The 20,626-nt window shown below is 37.7% G+C and overlaps 1 protein-coding gene and 1 long non-coding RNA gene across 4 annotated transcripts in view; one reads left to right on the plus strand and one right to left on the minus strand.

The window, feature by feature from the left end:
• GPR149 (G protein-coupled receptor 149) overlaps positions 1-5,449 on the minus strand; it is a 68,835-nt gene extending 63,386 nt beyond the window's left edge. The window contains exons 1-2 of the mRNA XM_058730277.1: positions 3,941-5,449; positions 2,622-2,814 (exon numbers count right to left, since the gene is read on the minus strand). Coding sequence (XP_058586260.1) covers positions 2,622-2,814; positions 3,941-4,957 — 1,210 coding nt within the window. The 5' untranslated portion in view covers positions 4,958-5,449. The remainder of the gene's footprint in view (positions 1-2,621; positions 2,815-3,940) is intronic.
• The window catches only part of LOC131512050 (uncharacterized), a 349,282-nt gene that overhangs the window by 75,700 nt on the left and 252,956 nt on the right, over positions 1-20,626 (plus strand). The window lies entirely within an intron of this gene.

Below are 20,626 nucleotides of genomic sequence, written 5' to 3' on the forward strand. Positions count from 1 at the left end.
GTAATATGGCACTTAGCAGATATTTTGATTTTGCTTACAGTAAAAGTTGAAAATCTGATTTTATAGAAAATATTTTAACTGTTTATTTAATTAAAAAAGAAAACATCATCTCATGCAAAGAAAATGAGTCTGAAAGCCATATCCAGTCCATATGTCTGCCACCTGAGACCTCTTTGTTAAAATCATCTTTGTTTTTTTTAACACTTTTGTTTTGAGACACTAGTAATACAGGTTAATGTTGGAAACAAGAGAGAATTGTTAATCTGCAAATTATTTCCCATTACTGACATTCATTTTTTGATTGCATGTCTCTCTACTTGCATTCATGAAGGCTGAGATAGAGAATGATGTTTACATCTGCAAAATGAACTTATAGTCAATATGAGTTAGGAAGTGTCCTTGCTTTTTGAGTTCACTGATGAAGAATGTAAAAAGGAAAATCTTAGTTTGTTAAGGAGAAAAAGCCTAAATGTAAAACTGGAGCCATACTCCCAAAGAATCAAGGCACTTGATTAGGCACTCGCCTACCTGAGGAAGAGTATCTTTGGGGTTTGAAAATTCTGTTCTTGTGTCATCCTAGCAACAGGAAAGTATATGATGGGTTCTCAGACAATGAAATTACATCATTCTTGTTCTCAGAGTTTCCCTACAGCAGAATCTGGGATCATAAAGAGAATGGAGCCATTTGGACTACAAGCATTTGAAACTAATGTTTCTCACAGTGTTTGATTTTTGAAGTCATGCCTCTTTTTATAAGCCTACAATATTTCAGGGAATTTTTCCCTGAAAATTTAAATACAAAGAAAAACGATGGTAATTTTAGAGGAAAAATATTATTTTGATCTTGAAAAGTGTGGTTTTAATTTCCAGCATGAGAAATTAATGTGATTGTTGATTCTTCCAGCCTGCCATAGTCTCTTGTAATTCCTAGACCATTTGCAGTGATAGGTCTGTTGCATTGCTTTGTTTTCAGCTCTGATATGGGTGTCCTTTACTTCTTAAAGATGACGGCCCTACATCACTTTACTAAGACTTTTCATTTTCTCTGGCATTCAACTTTTATTATCTCTCTCATAACCTTAAATACTATAAAACAATGCTGGCTCATTAATTTAGTGGCAAAAGGTTAACATTTGATAGAATGCTAGAACTTCCAGTCTTATAAATGAATTTTATATATGTTCTTGGTGGCTCAGAGTACTTATTATTAATTTTCTGTGTCACTGTTGCTCTGGATAGTAATCTCCAGAAGCACAGAATTGTTATGGAAGTTCCATGGTTATTTTGTTTTAAACACATAGATAAATTTGGCATCTACTAACAATAAAACTTTATGGCATCCTTAAAAGTAAAGAAATCCTCTCATCATTTGAAAAATACCTAGACATAATAAATTTTAAATGTCATCAATACAGGGAAAATGACCAGTTCATGATTAATTAATGTTTATAAAATAACACTGTTGTAGAATTGATTGTAGAATATATTTTAATATTCTCCAGGTTTTTTTTTACCTCTGAAATAGTCTGAAATGAACTATTTTTACTTACTTTTTTTTCCATTAAAGTTTTTTCTACTTGCTTATTCTGAGCAAAGGACAATTAATGGAACAGTTAATTCAGCATACACTAATACATTTTTAGATTTATTAAATGGTAGAACATCCTATTTTTTGTCTGGAATGTACCCTTTCCTTCCTGGTAGAGTCAAAATGTGAAGGTCATTCCTCAACTTTTCCTGTCTCAGTATGGGAACAATTATACTCTAGTGAGTGTTATAGTTGACCCCACTCCCATTCTAGGTATACTCTTTAGAACATTGTTTTTTGTTGTTATTGTTATTTGTTTGTTTAGTGTAACTAGCATGGCTCTATTCATACATGACCATACACGGACAAACTCTGCCACCCTTGTCCCTTCTTGACCTGAGAGTTTTTTGTGTTTTCTGAAAACAGAGGCATATACTTCAAATTTGTGGGTTTTTTTTTTTTAAGATTTTATTTTTAAGTAATCTCTACACCCCATGTGGGGCTCAATCTCAAAACTGATTTCAAGAGTCACATGCTCCCCTGACTGAACCAGACAGGAGCCCCTTAAATTTTGTTTTCAGACACGCTACTCTGAAAACTTCTTAAAACCCCATAAGAATGAATACAAGAAGCAAAATAATAAAAATACTTTTCTTTCCTGTTCCATTACATAATAATGGACTATAATATAATGTGTTTTTAAACTCTTCCAAGAGTTAATCTCTTTTCAGATACAGGTTTCTCATATGTAGACTTGGGAAGGGAATTTATTTTCTACTCTGGTCTAAGAACTACAGTGGATATAACATCTAAGGGCCTTTTAGACTTCATGCTGTGTTGAATGAATTCTGTCTGTTCCTTTCTTCCCTAAAATAATTATTCAATGTACAAACACGTCACAGAGTTGTTTTAAACCTGGCTCCTTTAAAACTTATCCCAACACTGTGCTAAGAATTGTTTCACATTATAATTTCCTCTCTTTATTTACATTTATGCTTGGATTCGTCATTCCCTACTCAGGCAACTTCTCAATAGACCACTTTTCTGTGTTTGTATGCTTATTGCCCCCAACCCCACACTGTCAAGGACTTACTTTTTTCCCCATCAGATGTCACTGTATATGCGTTCTGCTTACAGTTGATGATGCAGCCACAGGGCAGATGGGTCCAGCGTTTGGACAAGACAAACACTGGGGTTACAGTGGTGGCCAGCAGGGTTAGCAGAAAGCTGAGTGTCTCGAAGGGAGGGCTCTGAAACCCTACCACATGCTGGACCATCATGTGGATCTGCAAAGGCAAAGAGCTTCAGACCTATCCCAGGATACAATTTTCCACTTTGCCAGGCCTTTCCCCCAAGCATGCTGCCTGCCCCAGCACCCTTCTCCAGGCTCCTTTCCTGCCTGAGAGTCAGAAGCTCAGTTTTGGTGATGGACCACTGGGATCTCTTGGGATGAATGAGGCCCCCTGATTTAGACCACAGGGCTTTGGGTGGTTTCCACTCCTGGGTGCCTGGTCTGTGCCCCTGCCACCTCAGGTCTCCTCCAGAGAAGCACAATTTACAATAGTGGGGACGCTACTGGGAAAACAGGCAGGCATCCTGAAAACCTGCATCTGGTACTCCAGATGGCCTTTGTCACATCCCTGGACCCTCACTTCACCCCACTCCCCAGACTGCTTGTCACAGCAGGACGCCACCTTCCTGGGTCAAAACTGGGTTCTTTCTGAAGGCTTGAACAAAAAAGCCTGTTTGCCTCCTCCATAAGAGACTCTTAAAAACTAAGAATAAACTGAGGGTTGATGGGGGATGGGAGGGAGGGGAAAGTGGGTGATGGGCATTGAGGAGGGCACCTGTTGGGATGAGCACTGGGTGTTGTATGGAAACCAATTTGACAATAAATTTCATATTAAAAAAAAAAAGGCCTATTTGGTCTGCTCTCTTCCCTCTCTACTTCTGATTGCAACTCTCCAATCTGTCTCCCTGCTGAGGATGGGCGGTGTCCTTACTAGGCAGAAATGGATTGGAGAGAAAGGGATGACAGAGGGTTGGCTGGAAAGAAAACCCTTTTACTACCTCCCTTCTTTTCTGAATATCCCCAGATATTGCTACAGGAGAAGAGAACAACACCCTTGGTCACGTTAGATCTAGGAAAACTGTCCCCCGCGCCCAAAAGTGCTCCCTGTCCCCCTCCCCAATTTTGAAAGGAGAAGCACTTAGTAGCAAAGGCTTCGAAGTCTACAAGCTCTACCGGTGAGCTGCCTTCCCCCAAGTGCGAGTCTAAACCCAGCAGACACATTTGGAAGCGGACTTAACTGTGCGTCTCTTGGGGACTCTCTCAACCGGGGACGCTATTCCCAACACGCACTCATACTGTCTGGTACACACACCCGCGCACGTGAGAAACTGCACTTTTACCATCATGGGCAGCCAAAGGATGACTTTCGTCAGCGCTAGGATCAAAGAGAAGCGCTTCTGCGCTACGCTCACGGTGAAGCTCCTGGTGCCATAGAGAGTCCCCCGGTTCTCACGCCTGCAGGCTCCAACCACAGCGGTAGCCTCGTGTCCCGGCCCCTGCCCCAGCTGTGCCCTCGCTGGTGGACCCGGTCCAAACACAGTGTCGGAGCTGGGGGAGCATCCCCCAGAATAGCGCAGCGCAGGGCCGGGAGCATCATCTGGAGACAAGGAAAGCACTCCCCCACGACTTGGAGGGGTCCCAGGAGTGGAAGCTCCGCGGGAAATCTCCTGGTAGTTGGCGTGGAGCCTCGGCGGCTCCTCCGAACACAGCAACTGGTGAGTGAGCGGGACAGAGAGGCCGGCGAGGAGTCCGAAGGCCGAAGTGTACACAGCGAAGAGGAGCAGCACGTAGGAACTGGAGCAGTCCGCCAGACAGCCCCACGGCGTGCGCACGAAGGTGCCCCAGCCGCACAGCGGGAGCGCCGAGAGCAGCAGACTGGCTGCCCACACGGTCAGCACCACGCCGAGCACCTGGCCGGATCTTCTGGAGGCTGCCTGGCTCCCCACAGCCCTGTGCATGGAGTAAAAGTTGTATGAGACTAGGAGAGTCGCCTTTAAGTTGCTCGAGAGGCCCTGGCATAAATATAGTAAGGCAGAGGTGGTGCACAGAGCCTGGAAGTAATCAGGGACCTGGTTTGGCCACTGCAAAAACATGAAGATGGTCACCGACAGGACACTCATGAGATCATCCCCAGACCAGGAAGCCACAAGCATGGACACAACGGTTCTGTTGTGCGTTTTCAGCAGGGAAACTAGTGAATAAATGCTGCCTGCCAGGGCTGCAAGAGTCATTAAGCATGTCAGGCAAAACAGATAGATATTCAGAGTTCCTGGCAGATTTAAAAGGTCCGTCGAATTATGATTTTCTTTCCACAGGGTAGAGTCATTTGTTGATAAGTTACTGGAAAATCCAGACATTGTCTTTGGTCAATATTTAATTTCCCTTTCAGTGAGTCTGTAAATATTCTCAAAATAAAGCATGATTGTTAGTTGCAAATCAGATCTTTTTCTCCTACCAAATTTCCCTCTAGAAGTTCCCCGTCAGTCCAGCAGAAAATGATCAGGCATGTCTCCTTTAGATCTGACTTAACCCATATTTAAAAATTGAGTTCCATTTAAAAGCATCAGTAAAAAACTTTTCAACATTCCAATTAAAAACAAACCCCAAACTTCCTCCTGAAACCATCAAGTTTCTGGCATAAATGCAAAAAGCTTCTCAGGTAGATTGAAAAACAATGATGTCTGGCTCCTTTTGTGTCCTTCTTAGGGAGCAAAGCAGCTTGTAGCTTGAGGTAATCAAACTCTATTCACTTTTTAAGAGCAGTAAAGCGATGCATTTGGTTCCAGAGCTGCATTCAAAGGCAGAGAGATTATCAGGTAGGTGTCAGCTTTGCAGGTTCAGAGAAAGACACAAGCAAAACAGAGCGGGGGAGGGGGGACGGTGGGGGGTGGGGAAAGGAGAGGGAGGGAGAGAGAGACAGAGAGAAGGAAAATAAGAGAGAGACAGACACTGAGCACAGCTCCCCGTCGAACCGCTGTGTTCTTCAATCAGCCTGTGATCCTCAGAGCTGCAGGAAGGAGGAGTCAACTCCAAGCAGGAGAGAAGCAGGAACAAAAGGGAGGGGAGTTCAGTGTGTGAGCAAAATGATGTACATCTTCTTAGCCTGCCTCATTCAAAGCAAGAAACGGTGTCCTTGCTAAGCCTTCAGTTTTGGTTCTGACATATAAAACTAGCCAAAATACTCGCTCAGGCTTGATATGAATGACAAATATCATCTTTGAGAGGTCTAAGCTACTCCACTAAAGGATTGCTTCTATTCTTATCTAGACCTCTCTGATACATAATGCTTTAGAGAAAGAATAGTCTCAATGCCATTTTAAAAGAATAGGATGTACCAGCTTTTGTTTTTTAAATATATATTGTGCTTAATAATAAGAATGTCATTATGGTCTTCGTTACACTAAACAAAATTTTGCAGAATCTTTGGGCTTCAGGTGTGTAACTATTTTCTGTCAATGTCATCCAGTAAGCAAGCTGCCATTTGAATAAATAATGTTCTCTAGTTGTTAAAGTCAGATGATATTATATAGGGTCTAAAAGGAGATTGCCCCCACAAAAACATTCTTAACGGGTGTATTGAGGGTGTCACATATAATAATTGCACTTCTGGATTCATTTAAAAAATCGTCAGCTTTGCAAGATGAGTGGCTCAGCAAAGAAGTAACTGGCAACAGTAGTTCTGTTACCAGAGTCGAGTACTTAAGCCTGACAACTGAAACGACCAGACCCACAAATCAAAGGCACAAACAAGGCCTTATTCGGGCTACAGCTTTAGCTGAAGGGTGACACATCACCAGCAGAGAATAGTTAAGGCTGGCCTCCCAACATGGGAGAGGCCCTGCTTATATAAAGTTCCCATTCCAGTTCCCACCAGTCCAGTATGCTAAGAGGAAAAGGGGAAAGAAGAAGGGCCCGGTCCTGTTCAGTTGGAGGAGACTCACCTTGATTGGTTGATATTGGCAGGCAACTCAGGCAGTCAGTCCATTGGTGCCTTTTGGAGCCCGGGTCCTCTGTTTTAAGTCTGGCTTGTATATGGCGCTGCATCCCAGTTTTGCTCTTGTAAAAGAAGCAGTTTAACAATAACAGCCAATAGAAAGTGTCCCAAGTGAATAATGTTTTTCACTTAAGGCTTGTTCCCATGGTCTCTAACTGTCTCACTTCTGGTCAGGCATTTCCCAGGATGCTTGAGGGTAGCATTCCTCCTCAACTCAGCCTCATGAGCTGAGGGTGCCTTTCCTCACAGTGCTGGGGTCTGAATGAAAGCAGGGAAGAGAAAGTAGAAAGTTATATGGTAATGAACTAAGTGAATGGAAATGGTAATAGAACTCTGATCATTCCTTTCATTTTCGTGGTAACTGAAGCTATATTTTGAACATGAATCTGCTCATGTGGAAAGTGATTGTGGTAGTCATTGCCATTCATACCCTTCAGTAAACACAGTAGGCACTTTGCTTATGACATGTTGTTTTATTTCCCCTTCACTCAGCAAATGGAAACAAAACCCACCTGTTACAGCTATAGCTCAGCACTCCATTTCTCCCTACTGATAGTAATAGACCTTGCAGCACAGCGTGGGTAAAGAAGAGTCTGAGGATAAATTCATTTTCAAATAGTGTTGCTTCAGAAAGCACAACATGATAAAGACGACTTTCTTTTTAAAATCATTTTCAAAGTTCTGCGGTATGTTTTTCTGTCTCTTTTCTCAGACCTATTCTTTCCTCCTCTAAGCAAAAATATTATTTTTCAATATGGAATTTAATCCTGGATTTTCAATTGAGTTGGATGATAAGTATCACACTGTTAAAATACAAAGAGTAGAAATTGAGAGTAGCTGTGGCAATACCATTGGAGGCCTGGAGACATTTCCTCTATCATTAACATCATTTTTGGGTTTTCCATTCAATGTAAATTTAGAAAAGAGACACCTAAGCACCTTGTTGCCCTGGTCTTTAGGATATGACAGAAGAGGCAAAAAGGTTGGAACACTTCCATAGGTTGTGGTAGAATTGCAGCCATTAGGGAGCTAGAAGGGATATCTGTATTTGAACTTCAGACTCTGCTATTGCTGGCTGTGTAATCTTGGGCAAAATTGTTATACTTTCTCCTGTTTCTGTGTCTGTTTCCAAATCTGTAAAATAAGGGGGCTTGTCTGGAGTATTTTTAGGCCCTTTCAAGTTCTAAAATGAGATGATACAATTTTAAAATCAGGTTAACTTTATCATAATTCTCTGCCTACTTCACAATAATCAATATTGTCATAATAGAAAAGGGAAAGCCTGTAAGACCTGATGCTTGGGTTCTCCATGCTTGCTCTGGCCCTGCTATGATGGGATGGAGGCCCTTATCAGTATGAAGATTCTATAAGATTCAAGCAGCCTGGAATGTTGCACCTACTGAAGGATCCTGGCTGCCCTGGAGATCTGAGTGAACCTACATAAGCTTTGTATGGATGGGAAGTAAAATTTATTTTGTAAGTCACTTATTTTTGGTGTTGAGTTTTACTGGGTGGTAACCTAGCTCATCCTAATGCGGTTAGGTATACCATTGCCCCCACACAGTTAGTAAGTGGTAGAGCCAGTTTTAAAAATCATAATCTGGCTCTGCATTCTGAATCACAGCCGACATACATTTTCCAGTTATTTCCTCTTAGCACCTCATGCTTGGGAACACTTCCAATGGATGTTGATTATCATAAATTTGTTTCTCAGAAAGAATGTTTGAAATGTTTTCTTTTTCACAATGTTTTATATTTCAAAAACATTTTTCAAAATGTTAATTTATAAACAACCTTTTACCAAGGTGTATGTTTTATAATACATATATTATATATATGGATATGTTACATATCTATACACATATATTTTATATATGAGTTTCTTGAAAGTAGTAATTAGCCATAATCTGAGCCATAATCTCATTTTCTTTACAATATCCTCTTGATCTTAAAAAAAAAATAAATCACTCTAAATGCTTTTCAAATAACCAGTATAACTTTTAGTAGACTAGGAAGAAAGATTTCCAAGAGACCTCTTTGTGCCTTAAAAAAATTTACTCAGTTCCTGTGAGTGAGCCTCGTTCCTCTGTCTCACAATGAAACCTTATGTCTTCAATTATTTAAAATCCAGTCTTCAAATCATTTAATAATATAAATTTATATTGATTTACATAGAAATTATGATTATACCAGACCAGCTGAAGTGAAGCAGTAGTCCACTGCTGCTTTGGTTACTTTAAAACGTATACTGAATATAGCATTACAGCCTAGGAAACAACCTGCAGAGAATTACATGGCAGTAATTTCATTAGGTTTTTAGTTTATGAAGTCCTTGATGTAATGATACCTTTGCAAAGCACTGAAGGCAATTCATTTCTGTAAAAGTCTGTATTATTTATATCTGAAAATCCTGAAAGAGTAGAAAACAGCATAAAAAATTCTTGTTGAATAAGGCAAAGTAACATCCTTTGCTATATAGGGCTTTAGCAATAAAAAAGTAACTACAGGACCAAATGGAAACATTTAGCCTTGTTTTATGATAATTAAAAAAAAAGCGTCATAAAATAAACTTAATCGTGAAGGTATAATATTTTTTTTTTGTTTCTAGAAATATAGTGTTATGCAGGCAAAACATTTTAGAGGACTGGCCCAGCTTAAAACTCTTACTAACTTATTAGCAAAACTCAAATGAAAGACCTCATAAATTATCCAGTATATGTACAATACATATAATATACAAATAAAATCTAAATTATATAAATGTAATAAATATATAAATTTATTATATATATATAATTATATAAAAAGTATATAAAATACATGCATATTCTGCTTTAGCTGATGGTTTTCCAAAAAAGTGACTAGCAATTTGGCATCATAGGAGAGCCCAAATGCTGTGATTTATTTTCTTCTTTTTCAATATCTTATCAGAAACCTACAATGTTTAATATAGTCTAATAATTATGAATAAGGGCATAATTTAACATGGCTCAAAGTCAAAGACTAAGTTCATGAATTTAATCTTTAGCAACCTGCTAAATATCCTCTCAACCCAAAAATGCCCCTCTATATTTTGGGGGATTGTTTCAAAGGTCTCTCAAATGGGAGATGCCATTACTTTTTAAAACCTATTCCCTGGATGAGACAAAATTTGGAAGTAGGTACATATACAGTTAATATATGTAATACATTAATGAAGATTAGCTACGGAAAGAAATAAGATTTGTCATTATGGGTCACTGCTTACTCAGTTTTTACTCATTTCGGGCAAGGACCTTGACTAGGATAGTTACGTAAGGTCCACCTAGCTATATGATAAAGGTGGTATCTGGAGGAGAGTTTTTATGTAAAACCGTGTGAAGCTATTGAATGGACTGAAAATAACAGTGCACTCTGTAGATAAAAATATAAATAATATTTGACTACTCTAAACACAGTGGTAAACTATAAACTTTCGTTCATTTATTCCACATCTATTTGAATGTCTGAAGGTCAGTCAGACAGTGTGCATTAGTGGTAAACAGAACATTATGTTTTCTGTCCTTGTGAAGCTTATGATCCAGTCATTTTTCATACTATCTTCTCTCTTAAAGTCCCCTCTGATTAACCTTTCATCCAGGGGATTCAATACAATAAATATTTGATGCTTAGGATTAGAATATCCTTCTGCACAACAAATTGAACAAGCCTTACATTAGAAATGAGGTAATGCAGGGGGACCCCTGTAGCTTATTTTCCCAAGGTCCATTTAAACTACAAGTAGTTTCAATTTTAGTATTTCAAGGATAGAACAATATCCTGAGCTAAGTACTATCACTATAAGTGATATACAAAGGAATTCTGATACTAATTTTTAGTTTCTTTTCAGTAGGGACCTGATGAAAATCCATAAGTAGCTACGAGATTAGTTCTTGGTTCTAGTCTGGTCCAGATTTCTTTTCATCTTGCATAGTCCATGTTATGCTAGTCCTCAATTATTATGTGACCGCCCCTTCCCCTCCCTGCCACCATCATTCCTGTCCCCCATCCGCGTGTGCTGGGACATTGCTTCCTTAAGTAAAGCCTTTCTTAGTGTTTTCAGAAACTTTACATCTATAAATGCTAAAGGTTTGCTTTAAGTACCCAGACTTCATCGACCATGTTCTCAAAGATGGTTTCTCTTTCCAGTCCTTTGTGAGATAAATGCCACTCATTTCCCTAGGAATGGCTTCTCTGTGTTCAGTGCTCTGGCTTTGCTTTCTTACCTGAGCAGTCTGCCCTATAGGAGCATCATCATCTTGCCTTGAGGTGATATCTGGGCATGGTAATAGGAAATATGTTTTATCTCCTGTCTTTTGGCAGGAAGTATACTTTCCTTATTGAGGTCCCTTACTTCATTAAGTAAAGGGAATGACTTAGAAATATTTCTTGGTTTATTTTAGAGGTTGGCAAACTATGGTCTGTCTTTATAAGTACACTTTTAAGGGAACATAGCAACACCCACTCATTTAAGTCTTTTTATGGTTACTTTCAAGCTACAACAACAGAGCTGAACCCTGAGTAATTGTGGCAGAGACTGTGCAATCAGCAAAGCCAAAAATACTTATTATCTGGCCTTTAAAAAAAAATTGTTGAGCCTTGGGTTATCTAAAAGAGGAGCATGTTAATGCAAAGTGATCTCAAATTGATAAAATGTTTGGGTCATTTGTGAGAGTCAGCACATCCACATCTTATGTATTCTAACATATATAAGAATATGTATTATATAATTAATTTTTATAGTAATATGTAAATACATTTATATGTAATTAATAATAATGTCAATAACATCAATAACAATGTCTAACATTTATTTAATTCTTATAATGTGCTGGACAGTCTTCAAAGTTATTTACATGTATTAACTAATTTCACAATTCTATGATGTAAATATTAGCTTTAGCCCCATTTTCCAGACAAAGGAACTGAGGCACAAGAATAAATAACCCATCTAAAGTCACACTGCTGTTAAGTGAAGGGATTCGTTTTTGAACCCATGTAATCCAGAGACAGAACCCTGGCTTATAGAAGAAGCAGATTGTATGTGCTTTATTTTTCTGCCCTATTCTCTAGATTTCTTGCCTTTGCAAACATCCTGAGAGCTTCAATAAATCAGAGGGATTGCTGGGGAAGAGAATGTCCTGAGGCAACACACATTTCTGAGGTCCTAACTCAGTAAATAGAATGATGCAGATGGCCACCCATTGTTTCTTTTCATTTAGTATCATTGAACTCCAAGGGTTTTAAAGAAATTATCTCAGTAGCTCTTACTTCCCCAAGGAGTAGTGAAGCTTTATCCAAACTCTATAGCTGACAAGTTAGAACATGCAAGCAAAATCACATGCTCAAGATGATACTATGATTTCAGTGACTAAAGTAAAAATGGACCTTCCTTCTTTTCCTCATTTGTTACTTATTCACAAGGGCAAAGGTGTCTGGATTTTGTTCTGAGAAATACCCCAAGTTTTGGGGTGTGTTTGAATGACAATTTTATTTATTTATGAAGAACTTATAAAATCTTGAATGAAAGAAAGACATGGTAATGGCTTAGAACTAATAGTCCTATAATGGTGAAAGTGATACCAATTCTCTGGTCACTGTGGTAGAGAAGCTGGAATCCAAAAACCTAGATGTGATTTCTCTTCCTTCCTTCCTTCCTTCCTTCCTTCCTTCCTTCCTTCCTTCCTTCCTTCCTTCTTTCCTTCCTTCTTTCCTTCCTTCCCCTTTCTTTCTTTCTTTCTTTCTTTCTTTCTTTCTTTCTTTCTTTCTTTCTTTCTTTCTTTCTTTCTTTCTTTCTTTCTTTCTTTCTTTCTTTCTTTCTTTCTTTCTTTCTTTCTTTCTTTCTTTCTTTCTTTCTTTCTTTCTTTTTCTTTCATGTTTATTTATTTTTGAGATAGAGAGCACCAGCGGGGAAGGGGTAGAGAGAGAGGGGGACAGAGGATCTGAAGCCAGATCCACGTGAGCCAGAGGCCAGCCCAGGGCTCAAGCTCACTAGCTGTGAGATCATGACCTGAGCCAAAGTCAGAGGCTCAACTGCTCAACCGACTGAGCCACCCAGGCGCTCCACCTGGATGTGATTTCTAACTCTCATCAGGCTTGCTTTGAATCCTTCAACAAGCCACTTAATCTTGTCTATAGCTCAGCTCCTCTATCTTCATAGACAGGATAATAATATCTATCCTCAAGAACTTTAAGAGCTCAGATGAAAAGCATCATAACAGCTTAGAATAAATAATGGTGAGTTTCTGGTATGCTTATCTTCATAACTGACAGTTATCTTCAAAACATCATCAGCCTGGGTTCTCTGGTAGATAACAATAAAGGGGAAACAGTTATGATGAGGAAACAGTTATCTCCTTCCTTTCCTTCCATGTCCAATACATAATCAGAACCACAAAGTCACTGTACACATTATGCCATTTCTCATTTGACGCTCAAATTAAAATGTGCAATGAAAAGAAGGAAGAGAAAAGGAGTGTGTGGGGGGGAGAATTATAGTAGACCTGTGGTATCTAGGCTGATACATTTTGGTACTGGTGGTGGCAAGTATTGGGGTTGGAGGAATATGGCCCGCCTAGCAAGGTCAGGGGTAAGAGATACAAACTGATAAACACGGATTGTATATTTTAAAATTGATTTGTCCAGGAAGGATTTTTTTAATGTTTATTTATTTTTGAGAGAGAGAATGTGAGCAGGGAAGGAAGGCAGAGAATCCAAAGCAGGCTCTGCACTGTCAGCACAGAGCCTAGCGTGGGTCAAACTCACAAACCGCAAGAGCATGACCTGCGCCAAAGTCAGATGCTTAATTGACTGAGCCACCTAGCTGCTCCTGTTCTAGAAAGGATTTGAGATGAAAACCATTAAGTGAGACTCGAAAATGGGTTAAATATAGATACAAAGTGATGACAACAAAACCCCCAAATAAAACAAAACAATGCTCTCGCTATGCAGAAGTTAATTCCTATTATCAGTTTCATGTGTACATACAAATGGAATCTATATACATATGTGATCATACTTACATCTTTTGTGTTTTTTTTATGGATCAGACTACAATGGAGATCACTTCATATCAGCATTTCATTCCTATTATATAGCTGTTTTGTATTTGACTATGTGAATGAATTATACTTTATTTAATTAGTTACTTAAACAAAAAGTTGTAAGGGGCACCTGGGTGGCTCAGTTGGTTAAGCATCTGACTTAGTCTCAGTTCAAGCCTTGAGTTGGGCTCTGTGCTGACATCTCAGAGCCTGGAGCCGCTTTGGATTCTGCATCTCCCTCTCTCTCTGCCCTACCCCCACTTGCACTCTGTTTCTCTCTCTCTCTCAAAAATAAATAAACATTTTAAAAAATTTTAAAAAGTTGTAAGGGTTTTTTTTCTGATTGTTTTGCTCTGAAAAGTAATATTGAATGAGCATCCTTGTACATATATCAAAGCATTTTTTTATAAGTACATATCCAAGGTAAAGTCCATATATTAGAATTGCTGCGCCAAAGTCACTTTAAATTTTGACAGATTTGACTATGTGCCTACCAACAAGTTGCACCAATAGCAATAGCATAAACTCAAACATTATTAAGACTGCCTGTTTTTCTCACATTTTCACGAGTACTAAACATTTTGAAAATTTTTAATTTTTCATCAGTCTACCAGGTTAAAAAATATGGATTTATAAGTGCCTGTTGTGTGTGAAGGGAAAAAGTTTATATGTTCAGATATTTATTCTGAATTTGTCAGTTAATTCAAGACATTTTGATCTTGTTTATGATTAATTTTTATTTTTTAAAAAGATTATATTTTATTTAGGCTATTGCACTTGAGAGAGCATTCATTAATGGGAAACCACTCAAAGAAAAAGGGGGGCCTGGGTTGTATAGAGGCAAGTGAACAAAGGAACTACCGATAAAGTTGGAGGTGGGTCTTATCTGGAAAAATGCCAGAACATGGTTGTCCTTTCTATTTAGTGTTTTCCAGAACATAAAGGGTGGGAATCTCTCAACCATTACTGTTCTTTTGGAGCCAATGGCTCAGATAAAGTTCAACGTTGTCATACTCCCCTTTTGTTCAAAATAAATTTGGTCACTGAACAACTTCGAGATCCTCAAAATCTTCATGAGTGGGGACAAGCAGGATCTAAGAAATAGTATCTCAAGGGCACTTGTTAATCTACTTATGTTTTTTTTAAGAAGTTTTTACTTTTTTTAAAATGTTTGTTTATTTTTGACAGAGACACAGCATGAACAGGCAAAAGGAGAGAGAGAGAGAGAGAGAGAGAGAGAGAGAGGGAAAGAATCCCAAGCAGACTCCACACTGTCAGCACAGAGTCCGACACAGGGCTCCATCCCACAAACCACGAGATCATGACCTGAGCCAAAGTCAGACAGTCAACTGACTGAGCCACTCAAGCACCCCAAGAAGTTTTTACTTTTAAGGCAAATTATGAATATTTTCATTTGTGTCACACAAAATACTTCACATCAAAAGCATACAGTAAATTCTGTCATTTTTTTGTACTAATATGGAAGCACTTTTTGCATTTACATTTTTACTTGTTGAATATATTTGGTATGAGAATTTAGAAGAGAATTTAGAAAAGGATTTTGCTTGGTTTTTATTTCTCAGGTATCTATCCAGTTGCTCCAACATATTTTATATAACCTATCTTTTCACAACTGATTTGATATGACACCTTTAGCATATACGTATAATAATTTCCCATCGAAATAATGCCTATTTCTAATTCTCCATTCACAGATTATTTTCTGTTGATTTATTTCCAATGAAATAATATTTTTACATAAATTCCATTGGACTATAATATGCATAAGAAAAATGTGCAAGTGATAAATGTACAAATCAATAAATTTTCACAAAGTGAGCTCACCTGTGTAAATAGTACTTAGGTGAAGAAATACTTTGCCAAAATGTCAGAAGCCCTCTGTGCCCCTTCCAGTTACCATTCTCCCCAACCCCAAGAGTAACCAATGTCCTGACTTTTCGTCTGTAATTATAAACTAGTTTTCCTTGGAAATGTAAAGTATGCACTCTTGTGTGTCTACCTTCATTTGCTCAGCATGATGTTTGTGAGATTCATCCATGTTTTTTAATATAGTATTTCTTTCTCTTTGGTATATAAATTCCAAATTTATGAATATTCCACAATTTATCAATTCCACCAAAGATGGACATTTGTGTTGTTGTCAGCTCAGAGTTATTACAAGCAAATGCTTGTAGATTTTACCCTACTTGCAAGCTAATAAGTTCGCTTGCTGCAGTTTCATGACAAAATACAGGGGATTTCTGGTTCAGGAATAAAGAATTTTACTACAGCAATAGCAATAGAATATCGGTATTGTGCCAATTTCCCAAGCCCAACTTTCCACTGGGTAACACGCAGAAGGCCAGATGACCACCTGTACACACATTGGAGATTGGTTTGCAGGAGAGAAACCCTTAACTAGCTTAGGGAATACAAATAGTTTGTCATGAGCAGTAAGCATACCTGCCCTTCACTCTTGAAGGAGACACTATTTTTTCTTCCAAGGCTGTAAGCAAACCTGCCTTTTACTTTGGAAACACATCACTGAAAAGAGAATCTAGAAAGACAGTTCTCTGTTTGTAATACATGTAGAAATATGAGATATGCATGGATAATTATCTCCCAATAAGAACAGAACAAGTATACCCACTATTACCATTACTGTTGCACATATTGATGGGGGTCCTAACCAATGTTATGAGGAAAAAAAATACAAACGAGTTTGGAAGGGATGAAAGTTAAGAAAGAAAACTAGCATTATGTGCAAATGATAATGATCATAAACCTAGGAAACAAAAGAACTTACAGACAAATTATTACAACTAAAAAGAGAATTTATTTGTTGGGCAAAAGATCAATTTTTAAAAATCAGTAGCAGCAATAACCAACTAGAAAATGTAATAAAATACTTATTTTCATAATTTCAGCCCTTGAAGCAGTAAAAATCATGAAATGTCTGAAGAATTAATTTAACCATGAACACTCAAGCCCTACTTGGGAAAAACCTTAAAACTTTAACAAAAGGTCCAAGAAGATGACTTAAATAAATGAAAAGATATTCCATGATTCTGGATAATGTGAACTTAGTATTACAGTGATAGGAATTATTTCTAAATTTATCTGCATATTCAAAGCATTTCCAATCAAAAATCTAGTTGACTTTTTTTGAAGAACTCAATAAACAACTTAAAATTTATGTGGAAGAATAGAAGTTCATTAATAGCCAAATTAGTGTTATAAGAGCAAAATAATACATGCAATGAAGCCCTTGTTCTAAAGGTGGCATGATATTAGTACAAGAACACATGAACTAACAATGCAACAGAACAGTGAGTTCAGAGACAGGCCTGTGCATTTCTGACAACATATATTACAAACATATCACCATGAAACTATAGAGTAGGTGATGGCTTCCTTTATGGAGAAAAATAAAAATGGACCCTAACCATGTACCATGTATGAAGGTGATTTTGGATGAATGAGAGACTTAAATGTAAAAGGCAAACTATTAAGATCTTTTGTAATCCAGAGAAGTGAAGGTCTACTAATTAAAACTGAAAACATAGAAATCAAAAAGGAAAAATATTGATGAAGCTTTTTACATCAAAATTAAGAATCAAATATTTCTGCTAAAAACCAAAACCGTGGACAAGGTTGGTAGAGAGATAACAAAAGGAAAGAATATTTTTATGATTCCTAAAACCAAAGAAAAACAAAAGATGATTAATGTGTATTAACAGTAATAGCTTCAGGGTTCCTGGATAGCTGGCTCAGCCAATTGAGTGTCTAACTCTTGGTTTCGATTCAGGTCATGATCTCAGGGTTGTGGGATGGATCCCCATGTTTCTGTCTTTCTGTCTCTCTCTCTCTGTCAGGGCACCTGGGTGGCTCAGTCGGTTACGGTCTGACTCTTGATTTTGACTCAGGTCGCGATCTCAGGAATTGTGAAATTGAGCCCCACATCAGGCCTTGCTCTGAGCTCTGAGCATGGAGACTGCTTAAGATTCTCTCTTTCTTCCTCTGTCCCTCTCCCCCACTCACATGTGCTCTGTCTCTCAAAATTAAAAAAAAAAAAAAAAAAAAGATCCTCTCTCTCTCTCTCTCTCTCTCTCTCTCCCTGCCTCTCCCCCTGCACCTCTACCTTGCTTGCTCTCTCTCTCTTTCTAAAATAAAAATTTAAAAAAAATAATAGCTTCATCTGTAACTGGCTTATTTCACTTAGCATAATATCCTTAAGATTCATTTGTATTGTCACATATTGGAGAATTTCCTTCTTTTTTAAAGGTTGAATAATATCCTCTTGTATGTATAGATCACATTTTCTTTATCTACTCATCTACAAATGCACATTTAGGTTGTTTCCACATCTTAGCTGTCACGAATAGGGCTTCAATGAACAAAGACATGCAAATATCTCTTCAAAATGACTGACAGTACTGTATAGGACACTTGAACAAATTAAGAGAGTAGATCTCATGTTAAGTGTTCTTACAACAATAAAAGAAGACAAGAGAAGAGAAAAAAAGAAAAGAAAAGAAAAGAAAAGAAATAGCTCTAAATAAACATTCAGAGGACAACCATCCCAATGTAAAAACTGGAAAATGGTATGAACAGACAGTTTATTGAAAAGGAAATCCTAAAAGCCAAGAAACATATGAAGAAATATAAACCATAGAGAAATGCAAATTAAAGCAATGATCAAATATTTTGCACCTATTGAATTGACAAAAATAAGAAAGCTGAATGATGCCAAAGTTTAGCAGGGATATGGAAATATAGAAACTTTCTGCATTGCTGGTTACAATTATGGTGTGATGCAGTCTTTCTGAGAAAGCACTTTTCTGGGGAGATTAAGGAAACTCAAATCTATAACCTGATATTTATATGAAGGTTTAATACATACACAAAGGTGGACATGTACCAGTGTGTTTGTCATAGTCTCGGCTGTGTGAGTGGTGAGTTGAGGTTATAGTGCCCATAACTGGAAGAGAGAATAGCTAAATGTGGTTGATGAACATAGGCAGCTGTGAAAAGTACTGGTGAGTCACACACACCAGTACTTAGAAATGAGTTTTAGAATGAGTCTTAGAAACTTCAGTGTTTAAAAAAAGCCAGTAGGGAAATGTAGGTACGATAGTATTTACATTTGTTGGAAATAAATGCACATAAAACATTGAGTCACATTTTATAAGGAGACACTGAAACAAAAATGTAAATAGTAAACACAATAATACATTGGATCCCTAAGGGGTAAGGGAAATAGGATCAGGGTATAGAAATAAAAGGAAAAAAATTATTTCATTTGGGTTTTCAAATATATTTGCATAGAGTTGAGCAAATCATTCTCCAATATTTTTTTTATGATTTTCCTGGATCTTAGCTATTACTCTCCTTCTAAGTTCCATTTCGAATATATATTTTTTTATTTTGGCACTCTACTTGCTTGATTAGATGGTAGTAGATGATCATTTTATTGCTTTATTTAAAGCACCAGCTTCTGAATTTATTTTCTAATCCACTGTTTTTCTTCTTTTAACTCATTAAATTTAAAAACTATTTTGGGGGCGCCTGGGTGGCTCAGTCAGTTAAGCTTCCAACTTCAGCTCAGGTCACAGTCTCGTGGTCCGTGGGTTCGAGCCCCGTGTCAGGCTCTGTGCTGACAGCTCAGAGCCTGGAGCCTGCTTTGGATTCTGTGTCTCCCTCTCTCTGCTCTGCCCCTGCTCGCATGCTGTCTCTCTCTCTCTCAAAAATAAATATTAAAAAAAAATGCAAGAAACCACTATTTTTATTTTTAACTTCTTAGATTACATAATTATTAATTCTATTTGTGTTTGGTTCACAATGTGAATGCTTGAAAATATATATACAATATATATATTAATATATACAATTATTTTTTAAAATCTATACTTTGTTACAGCTAAATAGCTAAATCGCATAGATTCTGATTTGAAGTGAGAACAGAAGTATTAGTCTGTTATGTGCTGGAACCAGATGGTATTTTCCCATTGTGAATATACTGCTGTGTATGGAGAATAATTCTGGAGTAAAGTAGCATCTTCTCTTTTGAGCTCAAATTAATCTTGTTTCTTCATTTCCAACTGTTTAGATATGTTTATTTCATTGAATGACCATCACATTAAACTCTCATTCCAATTTCACTGGCAAACCCTACTAATCGCAATAGGATTTATCTGTTGCTTGGAAATGAATAACTTTCAGTTTTGGGTTTTGTTTCCTTGGGTGTTCCCTGGCTATGGTGGATACTAGAGTCTTCTTTGATGCCTCCTCAAAGAACTGGCAGATTTACATGGTATGAGCAACACAGGAGGGGAGATGAGGGAGAATGTAAGGGTTCATATTACTTTCATTATCATCATTTAAAAATTTATATGCAATTTGGCTGTTTTTCATTTATATCCAAAGTTATTTGAAAGGTTTTTATTTTAATTGCCAGGTGGGAGGATTAAAAAAAATATTTTCTCCATACTACTAGTAGTATTATATTGAATGAGAGAAAATGACCCACACTATTTATAAATTTTGGAATGACTGCTAGGACTTTACCCAAGGGATACAGGAGTACTGATGCATAGGGGCACTTGTACCCCAATGTTTATAGCAGCACTCTCAACAATAGCCAAATTATGGAAAGAGCCTAAATGTCCATCAACTGATGAATGGATAAAGAAATTGTGGTTTATATACATAATGGAATACTACGTGGCAATGAGAAAGAATGAAATATGGCCTTTGTAGCAACGTGGATGGAACTGGAGAGTGTGATGCTAAGTGAAATAAGCCATACAGAGAAAGACAGATACCATATGTTTTCACTCTTATGTGGCTCCTGAGAAACTTAACAGAAACCCATGGGAGAGGGGAAGGAAAAAAAAAAAAAGAGGTCAGAGTGGAAGAGAGCCAAAGCATAAGAGACTCTTAAAAACTGAGAACAAACTGAGGGCTGATGG

The sequence above is a fragment of the Neofelis nebulosa genome, chromosome 5, assembly GCF_028018385.1.
Source record: "Neofelis nebulosa isolate mNeoNeb1 chromosome 5, mNeoNeb1.pri, whole genome shotgun sequence".
Taxonomy (NCBI): domain Eukaryota; kingdom Metazoa; phylum Chordata; class Mammalia; order Carnivora; family Felidae; genus Neofelis; species Neofelis nebulosa.